The sequence below is a fragment of the Manduca sexta genome, chromosome 23 (genome assembly GCF_014839805.1).
Source record: "Manduca sexta isolate Smith_Timp_Sample1 chromosome 23, JHU_Msex_v1.0, whole genome shotgun sequence".
Lineage (NCBI taxonomy): Eukaryota > Metazoa > Arthropoda > Insecta > Lepidoptera > Sphingidae > Manduca > Manduca sexta.
The window spans coordinates 1,349,586-1,376,253 of record NC_051137.1 but is presented as its reverse complement, the minus strand read 5'-3'; the positions used below and the strand labels follow the sequence as shown (position 1 = coordinate 1,376,253).

Genomic DNA, 26,668 nt, shown 5'->3' with positions numbered 1-26,668 from the left:
TCCACAGAGAACGCCAAGTGGTTCCTCAACGTCTCGTGGCAAATGGAGGGAGTCGACATACATCTAGACGTGAACGTGGGGAAGCAGCTCTCTGCCTTGGGACACACGCTCACCATGCTTACAGGTGAAATAACCACGTGTGATGATTTAATGTCGATATCAATAAAAAAATACAACATCCTAATTAAGGTAATTATACCAAAATTAATAATCAACTGCAGCCTCAGTAACGTACGGTACAGTACGTATTACGAATTACGATACGGCTGCAGTGCTGAGGTCTGGGATTTGATCCCCGGGTCGGGCAGTAACATTAAGTTTTTTTACTTGGTATCAGCCCGGAATTTGGAATTTGTGCTCGATATGGCGCTAGGCCCACCACATATCACTTTATGGGATAATATACTTCCGGCGTAAATTGTGTACACCAGTTGCGCCCTACTTACCCCTTCGGGGATAAAAAGCGTAATTTTATGTTTAATAAATAAACTATGTTCTAAAATTTCTTTTTTTGATGTCCAGGTTTTGAAGAGGAGGATCCACTGAAATTCGACTATGAAAGTGATTTAGATGACGAAGCAGACAACAGCAAAGATTCTCAGGTAAAGCCATCATCGATTGTAAGGAACGAATGACGTTAAATACGATGGTTAAAAAAGTTGATTAGCGGCCGTTTTCAATAAACGATACCAATCTTAATCTTCAATCTGATTCTAAGGATAGTCCATTCAAAATAAGTTATTTATAAGCATGGTAAAAAGATTTGTTCCTATTGGTTTATTTATGCGATAAATTGATTACAAATTTACTGAAACCTCCCTGACAAAGGATGATTTTTGGTTATCGATTTCAAAATCGTTACAATCGATTTATAAACGATTTGTTTAACAGGAGAGCATAATCCTTCGTCGCAAATACACGGACCACCTGCCAGCGTTCGTGTTCGACACGACGATAGACGCGAAGAAACGGTCCAAGCTGATCGAGAAGGAGATGACCGAGCAGGCGAAGATCATCAACGACCTGCGGACCCTCGGCGCCAGTCACAGCACCATCGAGTACGAGATGAAGAGGCTGAATGATTTAGAAGCGTTGGTGTTTAAGGATTTTAGGAGGTGAGTTATGGGGAGGGAATGTTTTATTTAATACTAGTAATAGCTTGTGTTAGTAGTGGATTATTTAATACTAGATCTTGTGGACAACTTCGATTGCGTAAGTGGTCATTGCTGAAAAAAAAGCATTTATAATATTTAGTAGTAATGTAACTTCCTTTTAGTAAGCTTAAGGAGTCAGATTAATAGTTTTTTACATTTCTTATGATGTATCCATATTCACAGAGTTAATCCTATATATAATTGGTATCGATAAGTTTCGACACAAATGTTTTGCAGTTTTGCTTGTTCTGAGAGGCATTTTTACAATAGCAATGGTAAAGCGCCTACTCGAAAAAATAGCATCTCTATTGTTTTGTAGTCAAATGCTAATCTGTTGAATATCCGTCAGTAAATTCATGAATCAACTCGTCTATCGCTGTCTACTGCTCAGTTTGGCCTTCTCTAAGGTACCGCCAACCATCCCAGTTTTGACCAGCCCGCACCCCTAATCGCCACTATTTCAAAATTTCATTGCATAAGGGACTTCCCCGTTGTCCAGGGACATGATCCAGAAGCTGCGTCGCCAGAGCGTGCGCGCGAGCTCCATCACCAAGGGCAAGCTCGGGCTCGGCTCCAACAGGAGTCGCTCCTTCGTCGTGCCCACGCCGCCGCAGGAGCGGAAGGACTTTGAGGGGTGAGTTGGGACTAATATTCCCAGTAGTTCAATTGAGCTGAAAATCGAAATGACGTCATAGCTTTATTTCGGAAGCTAAAGCATAGTAAGTTTTATTTACTTTGGTCAGTTAAAACTATGGTTGAGGAAGATAATTTTCATTTGAATGAGATTTTTATCGAAATTATAAATGGACGTCACGTCTTGGTATTTTGTTAGTAGTAAAATTGGTGAAGAATATTATTTACGGCCTTTTTAGACGCAAATTTTTATGTTTTTTTATTATACTTTATATACAAAGGATATAAAGGCGGACATAATGCCGAAAGGACTTTCTACGAGTCAACCTTTAGTTAGTGCAAAGACTAAATAAACTTTTACTCATGGAATAATACAAGAAATTGAATAACTTTGGTCTAAAATTGTTTATGATACAATTGTTGCTTAGTGTGATGGTGGAGCCCAACCTGGTGATGACGACGGGCACGGTGGGAGACTCCGGCGAGACGTTGCTGTTGAACGACGAGGACAACCGGCTCGCTGACATCATTGAAGGCGGCAGTTGGAGTTCCATGGAGAGCGAGCCGCTTACAGGTACTGTTTTTTATATATTTGACATGCAATACAGTCGTGTTGGTGAATAATGTGTCCAATGTTTGCGAAATTAGAGATTATTATTTGGTTATATACAATATAAGGCGTTAATTTCTTTGTTGATAAGAATATTTTGAAATTTTGGTATGTTCAAATGTTTGTTACGGGGTTGGATTTTATGGGAATATACATTAGATACTATTATTAGAATAAAAAAAATCGTATTTTTGCACTTATAACATGTGTAGTGTGTACGATGAGATCACTGGTTTTGAAGTACTTTGTTGTTATAGGAATTATGCGCTTTTGTTCATTTATAGTGTAATTACGATGTGCATCTGTTCGTGCAGGTCCGTCCCGCTCGTGGTCGCTGCGCGGCGCGGGCGGCGGCGGGGGGCGCGTGTCTGCGCCCGCGCCGGTGCAGCGCCAGAGCTCGCTGCCCGCGCAGCCCGACCGCTGGCCCGACCTCGACGACGTGCAGCTGCGCAGGAACCACCACGAGTACGTACACACTACACGAACACCGGATTTCAATATACCAGAACAACTCCATCATACTACATCGTGTTAAAACCAACTGGTATACATACAATAAAGTAGGTCTAAATTATCCTGGAAGCTGTAAAAAAGTAATATCTCTCATAGATCAGTATGATTTTCAGACTACACTAAACTTACTATAAAATCCAATTTATACTCTGCTATGAAAAATACGAGTCATAATTATTCGGTAAATCGCTATAACTTTATCTCTAAACAAATAGTCGATATCGATAAAAACAGTAACGGAAGGAATAGATATTACAATTTAATTAATAGACAATATTATGAAAATTAATATACTGTAAAATATTTTTGTTTCATAGTGCATCAACATCAGAAGCGCTGAGCACGGAAAACAAACAGAACAAAGCGAAGACAGCGGAACCCAACATCGATTTCGAACTGGACGTCAAAGTTCACATCAACAGCGGCAAATGCGTGCTGCACACCAAGGAACCCGGCAAGGATGACGATATTAAGATGTGAGTATCATAGCTACAAAAAGGCATTGTTTATCGATAAATCAACATTGATTTCAATATTCGGTAATTTATTTGTTTATTTAATATTAAATTTTTGAAACATAAATATGCTGTTTGCCTTAATATAGTGCACAAAAAATAAGTTTAAAATACTAAGACCATCGACAGAGCAATGTGTTATAGATCGATATTGTTGTGTGCAGGGCGTGGCGCATGCGCGTGGGCCGGTCGGCGTCGGGCGGGCTGTCGGAGGGCGGGTCGCCGCCGGCGCGCCGCAAGCGCGTGCACCACCCGCTCGACCTCACCGTGTTCCGCGTGCCCGGCCTGCATCTCAAGGTACACATTACTATATGCAACAGCTTAATGGCATTCAAGCTTTTGAAGGATACGTTATTTGTCAATGAATTCAATTTCGCGCTAAGATTAAAATTATCGATAAAATATGTTTTTCCTTCTCTTCCAGTACTTTAAAATATTACCAATATTTTATAATTTAAATATGGAAAAAATGAACTTTAACACTCTATTATAATTTCGATACAATAAACCATAAAAATATCGTAATGCTTCTCAACAGGTTCATTATGAATCAAAAACCTTACCCGACGAAGCTGTGTCGCCACAAATGGTGCTGAATCTGCCGCCGCTAAACGTAGCGGGTCCTCGTAAAGTAGGCACAAAGAAGGCAGCGCTCTTCGCTTGGATCACACTGCAGAGCATTCCCGAGGAGACCATCATCAGCCCACACATCCTGGAGTTCCTGGAACAAACATTGGAGCCAATACCTACGAAAGCGTTCTCAACGCCAACGCCTGGTGAGTGTTTTGTGACTTATAAAGTAATTGACAATTACCTATGACAATGTTGTTCTTTTTAGCTGCAAATAAAAAGTGATTTAAATTCGTTTAAATCCGAGAATGTAAAAAAAATCTGATGACCATTAGGCAAGTGAAAACCTCGTTCTCATATCGATAGTTGTAATCTATTCAATTCATAAATCTATCGAATCATCAATCAATGTTTGAAAATTGATACTGGCTAATCTATACTTATAATAAATCTGTAGAGAGGTCAATTCTGTACATGAAATATATTTCCAAAATGACTATCAGGGGGTGATTAGGGATCGATACTGATGCCAAAAATGCAATTAGTAAAATTTTTGTCTGTCTGTCTGTCTGTATAACCGTTATAGAAACAAAAACTACTCGACGGATTTTAACGAAACTTGGTACAATTATTTTTCATACTCCTGTGCTGGTTATAGTATACTTTTCATCACGCTACAATTAATAGGAGCAGAGCAGTGAAGGGAAATGTTGGGAAAACGGGAGAAGTTACTCCATTTTTAAGCTTCCGTCGCGTGTGCAACCTTAATGGTTAAAGCTACACAGAAATCATGTATGACGGAAATGTTCTCCTTAAAATTATGTAAAAAATATCCCACGGCATGTGTCTATCTTTTATGGTTGACACAATAACACGTGTAACTCCCGATAGCTTAGCAGTTCGAAGCTTTCTCATTATATTTGTCTACTCTTACGTTTATAACACTCTCAGTCATTCCTAATTAAAAAAGTTAACATTATTAAATATTCCATAAAAAAGAATCAGAAATCGATATAGAAACACCAATGTTATACATGAAATACGCTAATAATAAGCCATCACGCGTGAATACTGAATCATGCTATAAGGATTACTTTTGTATATATATAAGGTCGCGAACGCACAGGCAGGCGGCTTGCTTGGCACCTAGAGGCTAGCGAATCACCTAGCGAGTAGCTTCGTAAAACGAACATTCTCGAACGTTCGCGACCGGCTCCATTTTTGAAGTCCGAAATCCACGCGGGCGAAGCTGCGGGCGGAAGGAATAAAGAAATACTTACATTAAATTAAATTGTAATAGACACAGAGAGCGGCCAGGGTCGCGTGTCGCGGGAGGGCGGCTCGTACGGGCAGTACGTGTACGCGTCGTTCCCGGTGGACGTGATCGTGCACTTCCACATGCAGCCCAGCACGTTCCGCTTCAGCTGCCTGCCCGCCTCGCGCGTCGAGTGCCTGCTGCAGCTGCCCTCGCTGCAGATCGTCTTCAGCTCCAAGCGAGCCGGCGATGAGTATGTACTACTGTCCCTTCATTAATGATTTTATCGATATCGACTTAATTTACCGATCGGGAACTTGTTTGTGATAGTATGATTCTTCGTCAGTAGAAGAACTTGAAGTTGTTTTTCTATAGCTCTTCTTGCAGTCTTTGAGTTGATAAAAACATGAAGATTTTTTTTTACTTCGCACTTAACGATTTCTGAAGATTTGTGAGAGTTCATAGTGATTATCTCTTTGTATCAGACCATCATTTGGTAGATTGCTTATACCATAAAACTTTCCAGGGAGATGGCAGAACCAGCAGTAGCCATGGGCGGTTTAAGCGTCACTGGATGTCTAGCAGACTTTTCAGTGAACATGTTCCACCCGTACGGCGGCAAGAAGTCGAGCCTGAAGGAGGCGCAGTGGTCGCCGCTGTCCGACACGGAGCGCAAGGACTCGCTCAGCATCAACGTGGAGTTCGTCAAATTCCACCTGTCCAGGTCGAGGAAACTGGACTTCCAGACCGACCAGGATCAGTCGAAAGCCACTGTTAGATTTTCCAGTGAGTATGATGTTTATTTAATTGATGTTTTATGTTATTTATGTGGTTTGCTGTTATGTATTTCCTACTTGTATACCTAAGTATTGCTTATTAAAATGGTATCTTTATATTCAGGTAATGAATATAAAACACAGTGTGATGCACCTTTAAAATATTAAAATTATTTATCGATAAATCAAGACGTTTGTACACTTTCATCGACGATATCGATAAAATAGCACATGGGTACAGTAGTTTTTATAACCTACAGCGATTGTGGACGTGGGCTGCGCGTGGTTCAAGTACGACATGCGGCGGCTGGGCGAGATCCTGTCGTTCCCGCGCGCCTGGTACCGCCGCTCCATCGTGCGCCGCATGTTCCTTGGGGACCTCGGCTCGCATAGGGACCACGGGTTTGTTATATATTATACACAACGTATAATTTATGAAATTTCCGAGTATCTGATTTTGTACATAAGTTTTGATTTGATATAATGTTATTTGTAAAAAAATATCCATATACTTAACTAAATTTTACTCTCGCAAAACTAGTGGGTTAACTGTAGACTCTTATATTTAATAATCGCTAAATTTTATATAGTTTTGTTCTCTGCCAACCGATGTTTCTGTTTTTATCGATAATTTGTTTTGCAGCAGTTCTAGCAACAATGTGCCAGTGTCGCCAGTATTGCCACAGAGAGAGAAAACAAAGACTGTTGATCATCAAAAATCTAAAGGTAATCTCTATAATATATACAGGTTGTTGCGTAAGTTAACGTATTATACAGGTCGGTTGATTTTTGCTATATTTATTAGTTACAACTGTAGATATAATAGTGAATGTTCCCTTTATTCTGGTAAGTTTTGAATCGTTCTCTCTGTAAGTAATTTTAAACTTTATTTTTTAAACCTCTATCTAAACATATCTATAGACACCTCACTTCAGAGATTCGTGTTGTCCCGACAGATAGCAAAGAGTCGTCGCCGTCGATGGGCGCGGCGTGGGAGACGCTGGTGCTGTTCGCGGTCAACTTCACGCGTCTCAACGTGCACATGAACATGGGCAATGTCATGGGCAACGTCAGGTACGAGTCTATACTTTTGACGCTTGTGAAATAGAATGTGTTGTTTTGCGAGATTTTATAAAAAAACATCGACTATTGAAATTGCTGTTCAAGCATATATTGGAGTAGTTTTGTAAAGAAAAGGAACTGTCATCTATACTATTATATAAAGCTGAAGAGTTTGTTTGTTTGTTTGTTTGTTTGAACGCGCTAATCTCAGGAACTACCGGTCCAAACTGAAAAATTCCTTTTGCGTTGGATAGCCCTTTGTTCGTGGAGTACTATAGGCTATGTATCATCACGCTATACCCAATAGGAGCGGAGCAGTAATAGCTAATCTCGGAAACTACCGATTCGAACTGAAAAAATATTTTTGTGTTGAATAGTCATTTGTTTGTGGAGTGCTATAGGCTATATATCATCACGCTATGACCAATAGGAGCGGAGCAGTAATGAGTAATCTCAGGAACAATCGGTTTCAACTGAAAAATTCGTTTTGTGTTCGATAGCCCTTCATTTGTGGAGCGCTATAGGCTATATATCATCACGCTATGACCAATAGGAGCGGAGCAGTAATGGCTAATCTAAGGAACTACCGGTTTGAACTGAAAAAATCTTTTTGTGTTGGATAGCCCTTTGTTCCTGGAGTGCTATAGGCTATATATCATCACGCTATGACCAATAGGAGCGGAGCAGTAATGAAACATGTTGCAAAAACGGGGAAAAATTATTAGTTTTGAGAGCTTCCGTTGCGTGCGCTGTGTAAACGGTTAAAGTTATGCAACAATAATGTATGACGGGATTTTTCTTCTTAAAAAGTTCTAAAAAATATATTATAAAACAAAGTCACCCGCTGCATCTGTCTGCCTGAACGTGTTAAACTCAAAAACTACCCAACGTATTAAGATGAAATTTTGTATGGAGACAGTTTGAGACCCTGGGAAGAACATAGGCTCCCGAGAAACTACTACTTTTATAACGGAAAACTTTAGGCTGAAAAGTTCTTTAACGCGGGCGGAGCCGCGGGCAAAAGCTAGTCACTAATAAAGGGCATGCCAAACATTTTTGACATATTTATCGATAATTATGTCCATGAACGTAATTGGAGTGTTATTGTCCAGCTGGCAGTCGCGCGACTTCAACTGCTCGGGGCGGCTGAGCATCGGCAGCACGGGGCACCGCAACATGTTGCTCGGCGTGGCGCTGCAGCGCTCCGAACTCGACGCGCGCGGCGGCATCGTCGGCGGCGCCATCTCGCTCTCGCACATCGACACCTACGGTACCACTCCACTTGCCTTTGTTTCTTCTTTTGTGACGAGATCTGTTGCTCATGGTAGGCATGGTGACATTATTGTTTTAGTAGTGTGAAAATATTGACAATTTTGTTTCAAAGTCGATGTTTTCAATATTGATGTCCAAGTCTTTTTTTTTCACGCTACATAAACGGTAAAATAACAATTGGAATAATTATTGATGATTAATATTTTTCACGAGATTCGTGTGGTCAACGAAAAAAGCCTCTAAAGTAATGTCGTCGCAACAGGAAAGTTGTAAAAATAAAATACAAAAGTTTTGCTCCGTACACTTACGAGGCGCTTGGAAAGTCCCAGATTTGTTTACTAATGTTTTTTTAATCATGGCATCTATGGTTAATACCGTCAATATGTTTTGTTGCGCAGTGCACATCTCGGAGGAGCCCGGTCTGAACCCGGCGCACGTGTGCGGCGTGCGGCTGGCGGCGCTGGAGCTGCGCGCCGAGTACATGGGCACGCCCGCGCTGCTGGCGCGCGTGTCGCGCCTGCGCGCCGCGCTGCGGGACGAGTGGCTCGCGCGCACGCGCCGCGCCGCGCCGCACCCGCACCGACCCACCGCCAGGTCTGTACGCACTCCGGGCGGGACCAGTCACTGCCGTACACCTTAACAACCTATATTATATGATCTAATCCATAGATATCGAATATAAAACTGGCATGGACTAATCAAGACGATCATGGTTCTTATTCAATAAAAAATATCAAAAACCTATTATATACCTCTTTTTAATTTGTTAGGTGGCCAGAAGGATGGTAATGCCCTTTTTATTATAATTTAAGTATTATTGTCCAATTCAGGCCAGCTATAATCCTGACGCACGGCACGTTGAGCTGGCACCAGCTGCAGATCCTGATGAGTCGCAGCACCACGCCAGACCTGCTCAAGATGCAGCTTAAACTCGAGGAATTCTTCACGCAGCAGTTCAAGTCCAGCAAGCGCGTGTTCAGCTCGCTGCATCCAAACTACCGCAGGGACAAGAGGGAACGTGAGTGATATTAAAATCGATTTCAAGTCGATGTAGTTTCGAATAGACTCAATCAGATTTTAATCCTAATAAATTCATCATAGATTGAGTATTTTATAAAGAAAACATTTATTCCCGACTTGCAAATACTTTGTGAGGTTAAAATTAAAAACTGTTTTTTTTATCGATATTATAAGCAAGCAATCGATAATATTTTCGTTTTGTTTACATCAGAAGCACAAGCAACATCAACGAACGAGGGCCAGCAGACGCACCAAGAGCTCCGCCACCACCGGCACTGGCAGAAAGTGTTGCAACTCGTGTCGGGCATGCAGTTGTCGACGTTACCGACGCCTCTGCCGGCTAACGGTAACTTTTTATCGATAATTATTTTGAACATGGGTGTTACAAAGATCGACCATTATATTTAAACCTATAAATTGACACACAGAATACATTATACAGATTATAATTACGATAATTCTAACGACAAATGAAATAATATTAAATAAAAAATAAAAAAATATACTTATAAAACAATAATAATTTCTTACAATTTATTGCTATTCAACTAATTAAAGTATGATAATAGTGTTTATTTACAAAATATATATATATATTTTTTTTTAATTAATATCCAATTTCTGAGTCCTTACACATGGTTTGAATATTATACCGACTTGTTGTAACACCCTGTATAAGTTATATATTCTTACCTAATTGTAGGTACGGTGCTGGGCGGTACCATGGAGCTACACGGCACGAACATATCGCTGGCCTGTTTCCATGGCAACAGTTTCAAGGCCAAGTCCTGGGCGTTGTTCAGCCTGAAGGACCCGTGCATCAAGTTTTGCCACCGAAGCGCAGCAGGTCGCGAATGATGAAGGTGAGTTTTATAATTGCGAATCTACTTTCTACATTTTTAAAATTTGTTATAAACTTTTGATATTTATGTTTTTAAAAAGTACAAAGCGCGACCTATTCTTTTATTGACATTTTTTTCTAGTCATACATGTCGCCCTTTTCATTTTCGAGGCAGTAGGTAGTGCAACTATAGCACCTACTTTTCGCCGTATATGTCCCGTCCTATGTTCTGATAGGTGTTTGATAGTAACCTATATGTTTTATGTGGTTGCAGAGGAGTTGGAAGTGCACGTGGTGCAGAGTCTAACGGCGAGCCTGGGTGGTGCGGGGGTGGCGCGCAGTGGTGGTGGTGGCGGCCACCAGTCCGTCGCCACCGTGTGCCGCATGACGCGTGCGCTGCTGTTCCCGCCGCAGTTCAAGACATTGCGAGAATGGTTCCATTATGCGTTCGCTAACAGCGAGATCGACGGTACGAAATGTTGTATACTAATCTTATATGACATCGCAATAACCTAAATCATGAGTTTCTATACTCTTTGACTCTATGTAGTGTTAAAATGGTTGTACGGTTATACCGTACATATTTTCATACGCACTCAGCACTTTTACCTAGTACGCGTCAATTACTTATAATATTGTAATAGTTCGTTAGTTCACAATCATACCGCGTCCGCATCGCACATATTACCATTTATCATTATCACCATTTGTGAGCTCAATACATCAGTCAAAAAGCAGTTTAAAGTGTTTTAATTATACAAGCCAAAAAGGTCTTCGGACAGCACCCAAACAATAGTTTCAAATAAATTAAATCATTGCCCAATCCGTTGTCTACAATGAGATGCTTCAGTCAAGTACAAAAGCGCAATACATATTAACAATATAAATAAAAACCTTTTCTCTCTAGCCATCGAGATGTTCCCGTCACTGGAGCGCGAGGCAGGCATGGGCCCCGGGCCGGGGGCAGGCGCAGGCGCGGCGCCCAGCACGGCGGCGCCCGGGGCGAGCGGCTCGACGGAGCGCAAGGGCGGCGGCGCGGGCGGCGGGGCGGGCGCGGGCGGCGGGGCGGGCGCGGGCGAGCAGCACGTGCGCGAGGTGATCTTCGCGCTGCCCGCGCTGCAGCTGCACCTGCGCACGCACCACCTGCAGGCCGCGCGCGCGCCCGGCGACGGCGGTCAGTACACGCGCTCATACATACAGCCCGACATCATTGTGTCGACGAGGACTTATCACTTCTCATCACTCGACACTTCATCTGATCCTACTCCATTCAAAAAGCGGTGCGGTGGGGCCGTTTTAATGAGTCCCTATAAAAAAAAACCTGGTAACACGCTCAATTGCTGAACGAGAAACATCTATTTTTAAGTAAAACTTATCTGACATTAATACAAATATAATACAAGCTAACAATTACATATTCAAACAACGACTAGCCGTTTATCCATTCATTCTAACGTACGTACACGTATACATACATACGCATACGAACGAACACGTTCTCACACTAATTGTCCAACTAGGGACATAACCAATATTACTATCAATCTTACAATAATTTGTAAAATGTAATTTAACATTACAGAAGAGAAGCCAGTCGTGGAGTGCAGCTTCATCACGGAGTTCGAGGATCACATATTCGTGTCGGTGGACGCGGAGGCGTTCCTGTTCCTGCACGATCTCATATCTTCCTACATCAAGGAGAAAGATCGCGTTGTGAGTATATCTTTAATTTCACATGGTAGCCTGAGTTCCGTGAAGGACTACACCATTCCTCTTCTGATACCTTGGTCTTAAAAACCATTTGTCGTTAACTCATATTTATTTACAGACTTGTTAATTATAGACAAGTCAATTCTAAAGATAACTGATTAAATGAGGTTTATTATTCCAAACTAGCACTGCAGTATTACAAAGGCGCTGTACAATACCAATTGTAGTATATGGCTGAATGGGAGGCGTATATGTTATTTAAGATTTGGTGTTTTTTTTTTTATTTTGTTCTAACAATATACTTCTTTCTAGTAAAAATATTTGTATACTTAAGAAGCCACTATCATTTTAAATATAACATGTAAAGTACATTCCTGAGTCATTATTCTCAGATGCCCGGAGCTGGTCGGTCAGCGTGGGGAGAGGCGAGCACCAGCGGAGCCAACAACGCAAACAACACCAACAACACGCGGACTCCAAAGCCCGAGGGACTCGCGCAGGACTACAGGGATTACCGCTGCATCACCTGGCATCTGGAGCCGACCGTCAGGTGGGTACTAAAACAAGAGCTCAAAAATAAATGAAGTTATGGGAGCTTAGTAAGTTTCCGGGTATTGGTGGGGAGAAAGAGTAACCTGATAGTCACAAACATCTTCTAAAATTGATCCGGTGGTTTACCATTGTCATGATAAAGCCGAGGTTAACAAAGTTGCAAAATTTGCTGTAATAGGTTGACCGTAAAACAATAACGTACCCCTTATATCTGACAGATTACTATCATGGGCGGGCAAGTCGATCGAGCCGTACGGCGTGGACTACATCCTGCAGAAGTTAGGGTTCAGCCACGCGCGGACCACCATCCCCAAGTGGCTGCAGCGCGGGACCCTCGACCCGCTCGACAAGGTGCTCTCGCTGGCGCTGCTGCGCCTCGTCGCCATCGTGCCGCACAAGTAACTACACTACAGCGCCATCTAACGGCACGCGGCGGAACTAGTTCAATTATACTCTTACACAGGTCAGGTGCTTTTGAGTGTCATATTTGAAGAGTTATTGGGTGGAATGACAAGAGAATTATGTCTAATGCCGCCAAAAACTACCTGTCTAGTAAAGCAGGCAAAGTTGATTAAGCGATAAGAGGGTTTTCGCCCGAAGGTAATAATATAATACAATAATAGCGGCCATCTTGTATTATCTACGTACATCTGTTGCTTGCACTTGAGTATATCTACTGCGGACAAGCAGTCTTAACAACCTTCCAAGAAACCTAGTTAAAAATAATTTGAGTATTTTCATTACTATTGATATTATCTGGTATAAAATAATATAAAAGAACATTCCCGTTTGAGAACTGATTGACAAATGTATATTATCTTACTAAAATATGTGTAATATAATTAATACCAAATACATTACTGCCTTCAAATATAATCACATTAATTAATAAGATATGTAGTGAAACGATTATTTATATATTCCAACTATGAGTAGTGAGACGACATAAAATGTATTTCCATCGATATATAAACGTAGCTACGACCAATTAATAAGATATCGATTAATTTTATTAGCACCAATAAATCGATAATGTGTTGTCTCACTATTCTTAAGTGTATAATTAGCAATAATGAATTTATATGTTAGACAAAATTGAAACGAACGAGGGCCTCGTACAATAATCGATATCACTTGTAAGTATATTCATATATGTTCATTATAAAGATGTCCGTACCTTATCGACATATGAAAGTAGTTTAGTGTTGTTACGAATTTAGAATATAAATTATATATTTTTTGATTTCCTTATCGATATATTGTGTATATTTTAGGAACAAAATTATTTTATCGATATAAAATTGTATTCTCGTCAGTTCGTGGTACTTTATAGCAAAATTTTCTTTATTCGCATTGGAAAGTTAAAAATTTAATCTTAGCGAATATCGATAATTGTAAAATTATTATTGAGAGTGTAAATAACTAGCACTTTCTTCTTCGTAAAGAAACTGTGTTTACGTATACTGTGTTAGAAGGAATCATAAACTGTTTGTCTGTCTATAGTCCATAAATATTTTTTTTATGTATTGGTTTATAGGGTATATCAAGATCTATCAGCAATAAAATAAAAATACTCCGTTTTCAATATAGCGGTAAAAGCGGTTCGCGATTAAATTGAAAATAATCAATAGCGGAGTATTATGTTTTGTTTTGTAACGAAAATACAAAGACTATTATATGTCTATATAGAAAGTATTTATGATATTAGTGAAATATTATTTTATCGAAAAGAGATTCATGGTCACATTTTATGTTTCCAAAATGATAGTAATTACGAGTAAAGAATTTATAATTTTAAAACCCTAATAATTCCTTTACCAATAATATTTTTTATTCCATAAGTAATAAAAATAAATAACTTCAAGTCAAGACCTCTTATGTCAAACTTATCGACTCGTTACAGCCTATAGAAAATTAAAAAACATCACGTCATGATGGTTAAATTATTTTTAATTTATTATCGGTGTTTGTAGGTGCAATTTGAGTTATTTATTCCGTGGGAGTGGTGGGTTGTGGGAAGTGTAAAGGCGTATGCACACGACATCTTAAACGAGCTAAAAACGCGCGATTTTTATACACACCTTGATTTGTAAAAATATAAACTGACCAAGAAAACGCAATCTGCTTGAGGGCGCCACTATCGCTTATTTTATTTTAAAGTTAACGTTGTCAATATAATAAATTAGTTCGATATTTTACCACTACATGGCGAGGTTTTTTATTTTTCTGGTCGAAGTACACAGCTCCCGACCAAATCGCGTTTTAGTTGTACGTTACTTCAGTATGTTTAATAACGTGTGCATAGGCTTCAAACTGTAGCAATGGACTGAAACTAACTGCTGATGCGGACAAATGTAAGGTTAGGTGCTAATGACACTGGTCATTGGGTCATTGGAGGTGTAATGTGATTGTAATGTAGAGATGTTGTTGTTGCACTGACAATTAGCTTCAAAACTTATAGGAATGCGAGGGTTGGATGGTTTACATTAAAATTGCCGGGTTACAACAATTCATTTAAAAGAACAGAACATATGGTTGCCTTGCTCTACAGAGGAGACTACCTATACATCATACATCTTTGTTAAAATATGCCAAGATAAGTATGCATTACAATGCCATACAGTATTTTGTCTTTGTAATGTGATCTATAGGCGAGAAAATCTTTTTTTTATTGCTTTATATGACGAGACTAGCTTACCGTTCGCCTGATGGTAAGCGATACGATCGCTTATAAACAGTAGAAACACCATCCAACACCTTTAATTACAAAGTATTGTTCGGTTTTCCACTGCGCTCACCATCCTGAGACATGAGATGTTAAGTCTTATGTCCAGTAGTTACACTGGCTAGTATTTCGAAATTTGATTGTTTGTTTTTCTAATTCTATTTTATATCTTACAAAATGTATAGTATTGGATACACACATGTCTAACTATTGATGTTACAGTCAGTGCAACAATACGATCGATTATTTTGCGTTGCAAAAGATTTAGTTTTATATATATTTAGGATCACATTGAAATGGGCTTTACTGTACGAAATGTAATTATTGTATTTGATAATTTGTAAATAATGTATGTGATATAAATCAATAAATTATATTAGAGTATTACGGTTTTGTTTCTTTTGGGGACGGCGCAGGATACTTTAAGAATTGCAATTCAATTCTATTACCAATCAATTGCTTTCTGAACTGACAGCAAGCTAAAAGTTACAGAATCGAAACAATTTTTATAATTTTATGAGTTTAATGATTAATTTTCATCCTCAATAATAAAAATAGCTCGACTCGCGTTATATTTATTTTTTACACGGACACCAACAACATATAACAATAAAATGTTAGGAAAATATCGGACTTTGAGTCTATGTTGTATTATAAACATAGGCTGTATTTGAAGAGCAACAAGATACCGTTTTGGTTCCCATATCAAATTAAAATAACATTATTTGCACAAAGTAAATTAACCTAAAGGTTGAAATTAAAAACAAATTCTGTAGCAAAATAACTTTTATTAAAAAAACCTAAACATTAACGCACATTTGAACATTCAATTTGACTACATCATATCAAGTGTGCGATGACAAACGCATGTGCAGTACATTATATAATCAGATAAATCCAATATATAGATTAGAATGAGCTAAACTTTACACATCTTTAATAAAACAGTAGACATAAATCAACGCAAAAAAATATCGTTTTTTATTTTCTAGCTTATGTTTCCAAACGGATTTTATGATATAAAAATTGGCAAACGCCGGAAAGACCAGTTATCTAGTAATGAATCTTGTAAACGAATTATTCACATAAGTTGTGAACTAACCAAATAAACATCGATAGATTTTAATTACCTAAATAAAAAAGGGTATGTAGAAGACTTCATATTCCGGAAATTTTTCGTTATATTACTTTGTATATTGCAAATGTTAGGTTTTATGCGTGGACTTAAATCAATTGCGTTTTCTAATAAAACGTTATATAATATGGCTTTTAAGAGAGCCTCCGACGCTACTTCGTAACTACGTTGATTTTAAACCTAAAAGCAGATAAACAATAATTAAAACTTAAAACATTCAGATTCGTATAACATATGACTTATATAAAATTAATAGTAAACTTCGTATTATCGATACTAACATCAACCATCGATATTTTTGTACCTCACTATCACGCAAAATGCAAGTGAATCGAAAAATGATCAAATATTTTTATTAAGCTTATATACATATAGAATAATATAATTTCAATTTTCAACTACAAACAAAATTTGTTGTCTTATAAAAAAATAATATTTCCTTGCTTTTCGACATGTTTACTATTTTCTTGTTTACATAAAATAAATCCTATAATAAATGCAGATGAAACTACCTTAACATCTTCAAAACGCCAAAGATATAGGGGATTCAAATATTCGATATTAGACAGAGACGGCATGAGCTTTTAGCGAACATAAATTAAACAGTCATTTACCAAACTTCGATTTTGTACGAAAAAAAAAACAGAATATTCAACGCCAAATACTTGAAAAATATATATCTAGAAATAATTAGACGATTTCAATTATTTTACCATTGTGATTGTATTTTTCCTCCATTGGCATTCTACTAAATTATTTAGCCTATCTGTTACGTGTTTGTAATATTACTTCGTATTTACATTTAATTGCACACCAAGTGAATAAAAATGCATTATTAAAGCTAAGAGGCTTTTAATTAAAATGTGCACGACTACATATGCCGATACATGAATCTGCACCCAATACTTATCACTGGTTATGGATCATTATTTAGAGCAAAAGTAATAACTGGGCTGTACGTAAAGTTTTGCTGATTAAAAGGAGGTAAATATCAATATTTCAATTTTATTTCTGTATAGTGTGTTTGTGAGTTAAACAAAAAAAGAACAAGTAATATTGTTATTTCCTCGAACTGCAATTTCAAATTGATGTACTTTTCATTACCTAAAATTAGTGTCTACATTCAATATAATTTTTACACGTAAACGCGGCTGCTTTGGCTTGATTTTTCTTTAATATTTGTAAAAGACGATTTCAGAATCAAGACGGTAATTTTCAACTACAGGTATTTTTTTTACATTTGAAGTAATCCAGGAGTATCAATAAAATCTAAATAAAAAGCGACGATTCCAATTCACACAAACTTCAACACTTTTAACTGACAAAAAATATTTATACAAAAATGTAATATCAATATATAGTGTCAGTCTACTTACTAGTAAAGGTTGACGCACACTCATCGCTCGGGCGATGTATTGCCTTGAAGATATTATGAAAAACAGAGTTATATCACGTAGCTAGTATGTTTTAGCTGCCATGAAGGATACTGATATATGTTGTACTTCTATCTCTTTCTATTTAGTATACGCGATTGGCAAACGTAGCGTGCGACGTCCTCTGGCTAGATGGCGGGACAACTCACACAATAGGGCCGGCAGGGACTGGATGCATAAAACAGCAGACCGGGCTCTGTGACGTACCCTAGGAGAGCCTATGTCCAACAGTGGACTGTAACGGGCTGATGATGATGATGATATGCAATTTTTAGAGCGAGGAATATGAAAACATATTAATATATTGTTTCTGCATTTAAATATTATATCAACTATTTGTAAACTGTAATGCTATACCATATAGTCCAATTGCCGACACTTAACTATAGAGATAGAGTCGATTAATGTGCGTCAACCATTCTATAAACTATCTGGGCTCAAAAGGCAAGACTTATTGGTGAATACCCTCTATGAAGATTTATAAACGCGACTGCAGTTCTATTCTGTATCATTCTGGTGTCACTATAAATTCGATACCAGAAAACCAAGAAGACGGATTTTTTCTAATGTTATTTTTTAAGGAATAGAAGTAGCTTCTATCACTCGATACAAAATGTTTGTGCGAACACGTGGTCTGGGGCAAAAGTTTGGCAAAGGCTGGAGTTAAACCGGATAATATGGATTATAAAAAACGATGGAGTTTAAAACTATCGTATGAAGCTAAACGCGGCGAGAGATCAATATTATTCGAATTTCGATATCGAACTTTGACAGAGAAATCGAGAGGTTTCTTTTATTTTTGTATATTTACACTTTACGTATTTATACGTAGAATAAATTCCAAAAAAATCGATATTTACCAATGATATCGATAATCGATAAAACGTGTTTCTACCTCCCAAACGAAAAACCATAATCAAATTTTGGACCAGGCAAAGAACTCAACAGGCACCTAAGGCCTGTATAATATTCGCTACTCCCGCCGCGTCACAAGCCGAATGAAGCTACACCAAGCGCGATGACTAGTTGATGGAGAAGTTCTGCGTGAAGTCGTACTCGATGGTGGGGATGACGGTCTGCACGAACTTCAGGAACACTATGAGATACGAGTGCACGCCCATCTCGCCGCCGCTCTCTGTCACTGTCTCGATTATCTTCTTCATCACTTCCGCGTGTCTATGGAATATAAAAATATTACTCTCAGTGTTTGGAAGTACAATACATTATTATATGTTAGAAACTATCAAGAATATGAATAATAACTAAAATACTTGTAACTGACGCAAACCTACAGAGGGATTTATATTGCTGTTTGTATGCATCACAATCTTCCCCAGGTGGCTCCAGATTTCTTAAATAATTATGAGCATTTCAAAAGCGGACGAACGTCCGCAGGTTCAAATCCCAAGGGCAAGCCTCAGACTTATCTTAAGTTATGTGTGTTTCTTTAATTAATGACTCGCAAGAGACGCGTGTAGCTCACGTGCCTTTCAAAAACGCGCATTTGCGTTACATTCGTCAAATATCCACACACCTTAAAGGTATCAATAACGGAATACGAAATGAGGGGAATCATCAAAGGATTGATGACTTTGGGGCTGGAATTTTTTCGTGCCTTTGTTAGTGTACTCACCGGCAGGGGTGTACGGACGCCATGCTGGGTCCGGATAGATGCGGGTGCGACTCCATGGTGACGGTCTTCTTGGCGTGGTCCTGCGACACGTCCTCGTACATTGCCTCCACGCTCAGCAGGGTGCGGTTCTAGAAAAAAACAGTTTGTAAAACCCAGTTAGGACAGGAAAGGATAAAACAATAATGAGGATTGAGACTCGCCAGCCCTTAATGTTATGCAACTTTGTAAATATTTTTATAGAGCTCGGACTTCGAGCTTGTTTACTAGACGGGCTATCATACTGAAATTATAAATACAAAGTTTTTGAATATATTTGGATGATTGTTGGAAATAAACACCCCCAATTAATTTGGATTATATTTGGTACATAGAAAGACCAAACCCTAATTTTTTATTCTAGAAAACCACACAATGCTGACTCCATTGCGGGAAAGATATGTCCTATGGCCAAAGTCGGGAGCAATGCCTAGTATGTGTATCTCACCTCGTCATAACCGATGAGCCAAAGCCGCGGCGTCTGGTAGTACTTGTCGTACGTGATGTGCAGGTCGTACGTGCGCGTCTTGATGATCTCGTCGCCCTCCACCTTCGACTTCTTCTCGACCTTCGGCTTGGGGTCCTTGCGCGGCGCCAGGTCAGTCGACTGAGGACATTCAAATCTATTTATATAATCAATTCATACTAATATTTTAAATGGAAAGTGACTTTCTATTTCTATGCAACGCTTTCATGGTGAAAGCACTGGACCAATTTTGATAAATTTTGGTATGAACAAAAAAAAAACATAAGCTATTTTTGATCCGGAAACGGAAGTGGGACTATCATCTCGAGAAAGGGTTTTCACAAAGGAGAAGTCTTTCAACTGCAAGGTGGACAGACGACCTGATAAAGGTCGCAGGAACAAGTTGGATGCAGGCCGCATTCGACGGGTCCGTCTGGAAATCTTTGAGGAAGGCCTATGTTCAGCAGTGGACTTTATGTGGCTAATGATGATGATAAAGTCTTTGCTTTTGGTGCACCTACTAGAATTATCTCTGCGCAAAGGTAAAGTTGACAGGTAGAGAATGCATTAGGCATTAAGTCTCTTTGAAGTTTAGTGTATGAAGAAACATCTGGTACGAATATAAAATGTTTTCGATTTTTGTTATATTTTCTCACTGGCCTTTCTTCGTTTTAAGATTGTGTTAAAAATATCGGAATGCCAGGAAGATGTAATGTTGTATTGGATTGCATTATTCACCTATAATGTGGCTTTGTTCGCGGTGCTGTCGGCATAAAAATTCATTATTTTATTCACACTGTATAAAATAATACCGCTTCTTATTTGCGTAAGAATTTTCGCAATGAAAGCAGCTGTTTCATTCAACAAAGTATTTGGCACGGCACCACCGATCGACACGTCTTTATATACACAATAAAATATAATAATTTTTGCATATTATAATATTAAACATTTTTTACTACATAAATAATATTTAAATGTATTATAATTTAAACAGGAACAAATGTAAATTAATTCAAATTACCTCTTTACCGAAAAAAGCATGAATCTTGCACCATTACTCTGGTTTAATTTAATTGCAATTAAGATATTTACTGTAGTTATCTTACCTGACCTATCACATACGAGTATATCTACATATATCAAAACTAGCTTTTGCTCGCGGATCCGCCCGCGTGAAGGAGTTTTCCGGGATATGTTTATCCGATTTATTAGATATGTATCGTTATATTATGAACAAATTACACAAAATCATTATAAATCTGATCTGATCTGATGTATAAACAATATTACTGCAAAGTTTTATCCAAATCTGTTGAGTAGTTTTTTCGAGAAACAGGAACAAACATACACACATACATACATTCTCACAAACTTTCGCATTTGTAATATCAGTAGGACGTTATACATTATGTACAGGTAATTAGCTAGTTATCTTACAAAACCGCAAACATATGTGTAAACACATCAGACGTGCGGCTCACAGTAACACATTGATATCAGTTATCAATAAAAGTGTTTATAATATAAATACATATGTTCATACAATTTCACTATTTTATTGTATGATCTCATTTACTTTGTCCCTGAACGTCTAAATTCATTTGATGAAATACCCTTTTATAACAATGCAGCATGGAGGTGAAAAAACATTTTTTGTCAATATTTTTACATTTCTACAGCTAATATTGATATCAGCATTTAATGCTATGTCAACTTTACAGTGGAGATGTTTAAAAAGAAAAAAAAAACTTTTATACAACCGGAGCTTTCTTAATTAGTATTTTGGGTAATTCTTGACTATTTAATTTTCTAGAAAAAGTAATATTTTTTTTTAAGAATGACATGTCTTTAACATTGATACACAAAGAATTAATTCTCTTACCGGATCCACTTCATCAAGCAGCCCTGATTCCTGGAACTGCTCCATGTCCTCGGCCTCGCCGTCTTCATCATCCTCCTCATCATCAGGGTCACCAGCCGGGCCCTCACCGTCACTGTCGCCGGTGTCGGCTGCTTCCAGGGTCATTTCACATACCTACAAGAAAAGGTCTTAAAACTTACAAAAGGCGACAGCATTGTTGGGGGCTTCTGAGCCCCCCCCCTCCATAGGAGACGGGCCGCAAGGCGGCACCGCGCAGGGGCGGCTGCGGACGAAGACTTAGACAACTCCGTCAGAGGAAGCCCGCAGCCGTTCCTAATGCGCCGAAGAGGGCCACCGCGGAGTTTTAGCTGGTAGGCCGTGCGTAGGTTAGGCGACAGCATTGTTGGGTTAGGCAGAAGTGGAAGTGGTGCAGTCATATTAGCAAAGTCCATTGACAAGGATCATAATAAGTATGTTGTCAAAGGCGGCACTTCCGACGCCACCCAAATATTTATTGCACTCTATGCATCTAATTAACCAGCGATTGCTTCATATGCAGCCCTCCCTGTATGTTAAAGATCACATTATAAAATTCAAGGGAGAGCTTGGTGTTTGGCTTCTCCATATTGGGCACAAATTGAAATTTCAGACAACAAAGGTTCGTTTTATAAATGGAATATTGCAAATTTTGTTGCCATATCTGGCAGTTAAACTCTTTAGTAAAATACTACCACTGACCTTTTCTTCAACAGTGGGAGATCCAGCGTTATCATAATGATGCGTGTCCACCCAGCCACCATCCTCATCATGTTCATCCTCTATTACCTTCTCCTTGTCCTCGCAGTACTCTATCTACAAATAACATAAAGTCCGCACATCAGCTCTCTCTCTCACTCAGAATGTAAATGAGAGGAGTTAGTGCAGGGATTTTGTTGATACTACTTTATCCATTATGTAATAAATGTATTTGCACTATTGATGCCTGATTTTACCTACATTGATAATGTAATATTATTAAAACAACTGCATTTATTAACCGACTTCAAAAAAAAGGAGGAGGTTATCAATTCGACGTGAATTTTTTTTTTTTTATTTTTTTTTTTTTTCTATGTTTGTTACCTCAGAACTCGCTCATTTCTGAACCGATTTGGAAAATTCTTTTTTTATTCGAAAGAATTTCTCTCCAGATTGGTCCCATAAAATTTTTTTCAAGATCGCTTTGGTAGGTTGTTTTTAAATTTATTAAAACTAGAATATTTATGTCGTCCAAGAAAACGAAATCGCGAATTTAGCTTTCCTGTGACGTATTTAGTTATGTTTTTGCATTGAGTTTCGTTGACTGTACTTCTCACATACTTATACATATAGCGTAACATCTTTTCCCGTGTCAGGGGTAGGCAGAGGTGTAACATTTGAGCGTGATAGTCGTACTGCGTGCGAAACACATTAGTTGTGTTTTTGTGTTGGGTTTAGTGGACTCTACTTCTTACATACATACATACATATAGCATCAAACCTTTTCCCCTTTTCAGGGGTAGGCAGAGGTGTTACACCACAGCGAGCTAGTTTTACTGTGAGCCAAATATATCAGTTGTGTTTTTGCGTTAGGTTTCCTCGAGTCTACTTCTTACATAAATATATATAGCATCACACCTTTTCCCCGTGTCAGGGGTAGGCAGAGGCGTATAATTTCATCGCGATAATCATACTGCGTGCGAAACACATTAGTTGTGTTCTTGCGTTGGGTTTAGTTGACTCCACTTTTACATACATACATATATGTAGCATCACACCTTTTACCCTTTTCAGGGGTAGGCAGAGGTGTTACACCACAGCGCGATAGTTATACTGTGAGCCAAATATATCAGTTGTGTTTTTGCGTTAGGTTTGCTTGAATCTACTTCTTACATACATATATATATAGCATCACACCTTTTCCCCTTTTCAGGGGTAGGCAAAGGTGTAACATTTCAGCGCGATAGTCGTACTGCGAGCGAAACACATTAGTTGTGTTTTTGCGTTGGGTTTAGTTGACTCTACTTCTTACATACAGACATATATATAGCATCACACCTTTTCCCCTTTTCAGGGGTAGGCAGAAGTGTAACACCACAGCGCGATAGTTGTACTGTGAGCCAAATAATATCAGTTGTGTTTTTGCGTTAGGTTTACTTGAATCTACTTCTTACATACATATATATAGCATCACAACTTTTCCCTTTTCAGTGGTACTCAGAGGTGTATCTCCTCAGCGCGATACTCGTATCGTGAGCGAAACACAACTATGCCATTGAGACGGTCTATTTTTACTAACACAAAAAGCAAAAATAAAAATAATTTTAACAAAAAATTAAACCGCCTTCAAAAACCACTCGAAACCAAAAAATAATTTCACATACAAGTATATATTGGATACTAATTTTGGAGTCGGTGCCTAATTAAAATTGCTAGTTAAGCTAGATAAATACATTTACGAATATACGAAAACAATGTGTTGCCAGCATACAAAGTCAGCAAGTCAGATCGTCACCGGAGATAAACACATCGCCGCAGCACAGCAAATGGAAGCTATTAAGGAAATATTTAAATTTGTGAACTGTACGCTACCCAAATTCTTCCCCTGTTACATATAGCTGGTCAAATGTGGGTGTATTACACCCCTGCCTCGAAAAAAGAGGAAATAAAAAGATGAAACACCATACATGTGCTTGGTATTACACCTTTCACTGTGTATGTTGTAGTTCACGCAAACCTACTACTTTTAATTGATTTGAAAGAAATTTAGCTCATAGATGGACTATGCAACAAATATAGCTAACTAGCAATTTTAATTAGGCACCGACTCCAAAATTAGTATCCAATATATACTTGTATGTGAAATTATTTTTTGGTTTTGAGTGGTTTTTGAAGGCGGTTTAATTTTTTGTTAAAATTATTTTTATTTATAACTAGCTTTTGCTCGTGACTTCGCCCGCGTGAAGGAGTTTTCCAGGATAAAAGTCCCACTATATATTTTTCTGGGATAGTAGCCCATAACTTTCCCAGGGTCTTATACTATCTCCCTACCAAATTTTGCTTTCTTATACCACGTCTTATGTCACATCCTGTTCCCATGGGAATGGGATAAAAAGTATCCTATGTCCGTCTCCTGGTTCTAAGCTACCTCTCCACCAATTTTCAGCCAAATCGGTTCATCTGTTCTTGAGTTATAAATACTGTAACTAACACCACTTTCTTTCATATTTATACATATCAACATTCTACGAGATTCCTTTGAGCTTCCACATGGACTATATTATAAAGTACATACTTGAGTAATAATTGTATTGCTTAGAGTGATACTGGAAAACACTTCTTATATTTTTAAGATAAATTTGAATTATAGACCATTTCATTTAATACACTTTTTACTTGAGGTTATACTAAACACGATTCAGAAAAAAGGCAAACTATGCAACTCTAGAATAAACTGTAGATCATATGTTAATCTAGGAATTAGTTTAAATAATGCAGCAAAAGAACCAAAACTATGTATATATCATAAGTATGTTAAAAAAAAGTGATTATGGGCTTTACCATGTATACAAGAGAGGGTCAAACAACCAGTATCTAAGAACATTGATGATGGCATTTTGGTTCATTGTGGGGAACATGCAACCAATATACTATAATAATAATAATACAAATTGTTGATGCGTTGCACTTATTTGTTTTGATATGATGTTTACATTGCAATGATTTAGTACAATATTAGTACAATAATAACCTTGTTTATAAGATACATGAAATATAAAAGGAAAAGAATCATTGTTCCATACCAAAACAATGTATAGCAATAAACAACTTTGGAATGTGATTATTGAATTAACACATTAACTTAATTTTTTGTGAAAAGTAACATACTATGTATAATTCTTTGATTTCAGTAGTTTGATGCATGATGTTTATAAATATAGTAACAACTGCATTAGCATAATTTTTTTTCACAATAATCCACAGTATGCAGAGCCACAAGAAAACTCATGTACAAAATGTATAATATTTTTACATCTCTGATACAAGGCTAAAGAAATACTTCAAGTATTTTAGGGTCACTATACCTGCTTGCACGCCTGTAGCAAGGCACATTCCTGGTGATGAGGAACTGTTTGTCAGCTGGCAGGTATGGCCTGACCTTCGCCTCCTCACCCTTGGCCCACTGCCAGGTCGGGCAGTGATGCACCAGGTGATCTCCAGCCGCCACGAACTCCTCCGGAGTCAGGACGCCAGTCTCGTGAAACTTCGATTCCTGGTGACAATATCTTTTTTTTTAATTCAATCTAGGTTATGGATATCTGGATATGTATATTGAGGCATATAACTTTTATAGATTTTATTTGCTGTATGCTACTAAAATTGCTTTAGATTTTATATTTCCAGCAGCTCCTACCCTACATTCAATAGCTTTGAAAATTTTAGACGGAATTACACAATTCCGCAACAGATTTGTATTTCTACCGCTACTATATACATAGATAACGTCTACGATTGATCGGTTCAAACAAATAACGGTAAGCGGTCGGTAAACACACATAATTTATGAGATAAACGTACCTTCAGTACCGGTGTAAGATAGCCTGCGACTCCGAGAGCCGTGCCCTTCACCGTGTTGATCACGCTCTGCATTGTAACGCTCTGTTAATGCAGGAACACAGACGCCGAGATGTGTACTAATAACAATGTCGTTTTAATTAATTTATCGCACAAGATAGTCTACACAAAAGAAACCAATTCATACGAGTTTTGACGTATTCAATAATGACAAATGACAATTCATAGTTGACAGTTTAACATTTTGAAGGAATGCGTTTTATTTTTGCGGCAAAATTGTGAGTTACTTATATCACACAAATT

The 26,668-nt window shown here is 38.2% G+C and overlaps 2 protein-coding genes across 2 annotated transcripts in view; one reads left to right on the top strand and one right to left on the bottom strand.

The window, feature by feature from the left end:
- Positions 1 to 15,595, top strand: part of LOC115443171 (transmembrane protein KIAA1109 homolog) — a 44,372-nt gene extending 28,777 nt beyond the window's left edge. Inside the window, 25 exon segments of the mRNA XM_037441714.1 lie at positions 8 to 124; positions 523 to 602; positions 892 to 1,115; positions 1,654 to 1,788; positions 2,216 to 2,361; positions 2,712 to 2,862; positions 3,228 to 3,386; positions 3,590 to 3,722; positions 3,964 to 4,201; positions 5,296 to 5,503; positions 5,777 to 6,036; positions 6,287 to 6,428; positions 6,670 to 6,752; positions 6,983 to 7,100; positions 8,201 to 8,358; positions 8,759 to 8,954; positions 9,191 to 9,378; positions 9,592 to 9,726; positions 10,084 to 10,202; positions 10,204 to 10,243; positions 10,496 to 10,690; positions 11,129 to 11,395; positions 11,804 to 11,934; positions 12,324 to 12,481; positions 12,702 to 15,595. Of these exon segments, the coding sequence (XP_037297611.1) occupies positions 8 to 124; positions 523 to 602; positions 892 to 1,115; positions 1,654 to 1,788; positions 2,216 to 2,361; positions 2,712 to 2,862; positions 3,228 to 3,386; positions 3,590 to 3,722; positions 3,964 to 4,201; positions 5,296 to 5,503; positions 5,777 to 6,036; positions 6,287 to 6,428; positions 6,670 to 6,752; positions 6,983 to 7,100; positions 8,201 to 8,358; positions 8,759 to 8,954; positions 9,191 to 9,378; positions 9,592 to 9,726; positions 10,084 to 10,202; positions 10,204 to 10,243; positions 10,496 to 10,690; positions 11,129 to 11,395; positions 11,804 to 11,934; positions 12,324 to 12,481; positions 12,702 to 12,885 (3,965 nt within the window). The 3' untranslated portion in view covers positions 12,886 to 15,595.
- A 381-nt stretch (positions 15,596 to 15,976) lies between these two features.
- On the bottom strand, positions 15,977 to 26,596 carry LOC115443540 (ubiquitin-like-conjugating enzyme ATG3). Its single transcript, XM_037441806.1, has 7 exons — positions 26,369 to 26,596; positions 25,871 to 26,063; positions 22,514 to 22,623; positions 21,797 to 21,949; positions 19,894 to 20,052; positions 19,410 to 19,537; positions 15,977 to 18,952 (listed from the first exon to the last, which is right to left on the bottom strand). Exons 1-7 carry the CDS (start codon positions 26,438 to 26,440, stop codon positions 18,799 to 18,801), a joined length of 969 nt encoding a protein of 322 aa, XP_037297703.1. The 5' UTR covers positions 26,441 to 26,596; the 3' UTR covers positions 15,977 to 18,798.
- Between the last annotated feature and the right edge of the window lie 72 nt (positions 26,597 to 26,668).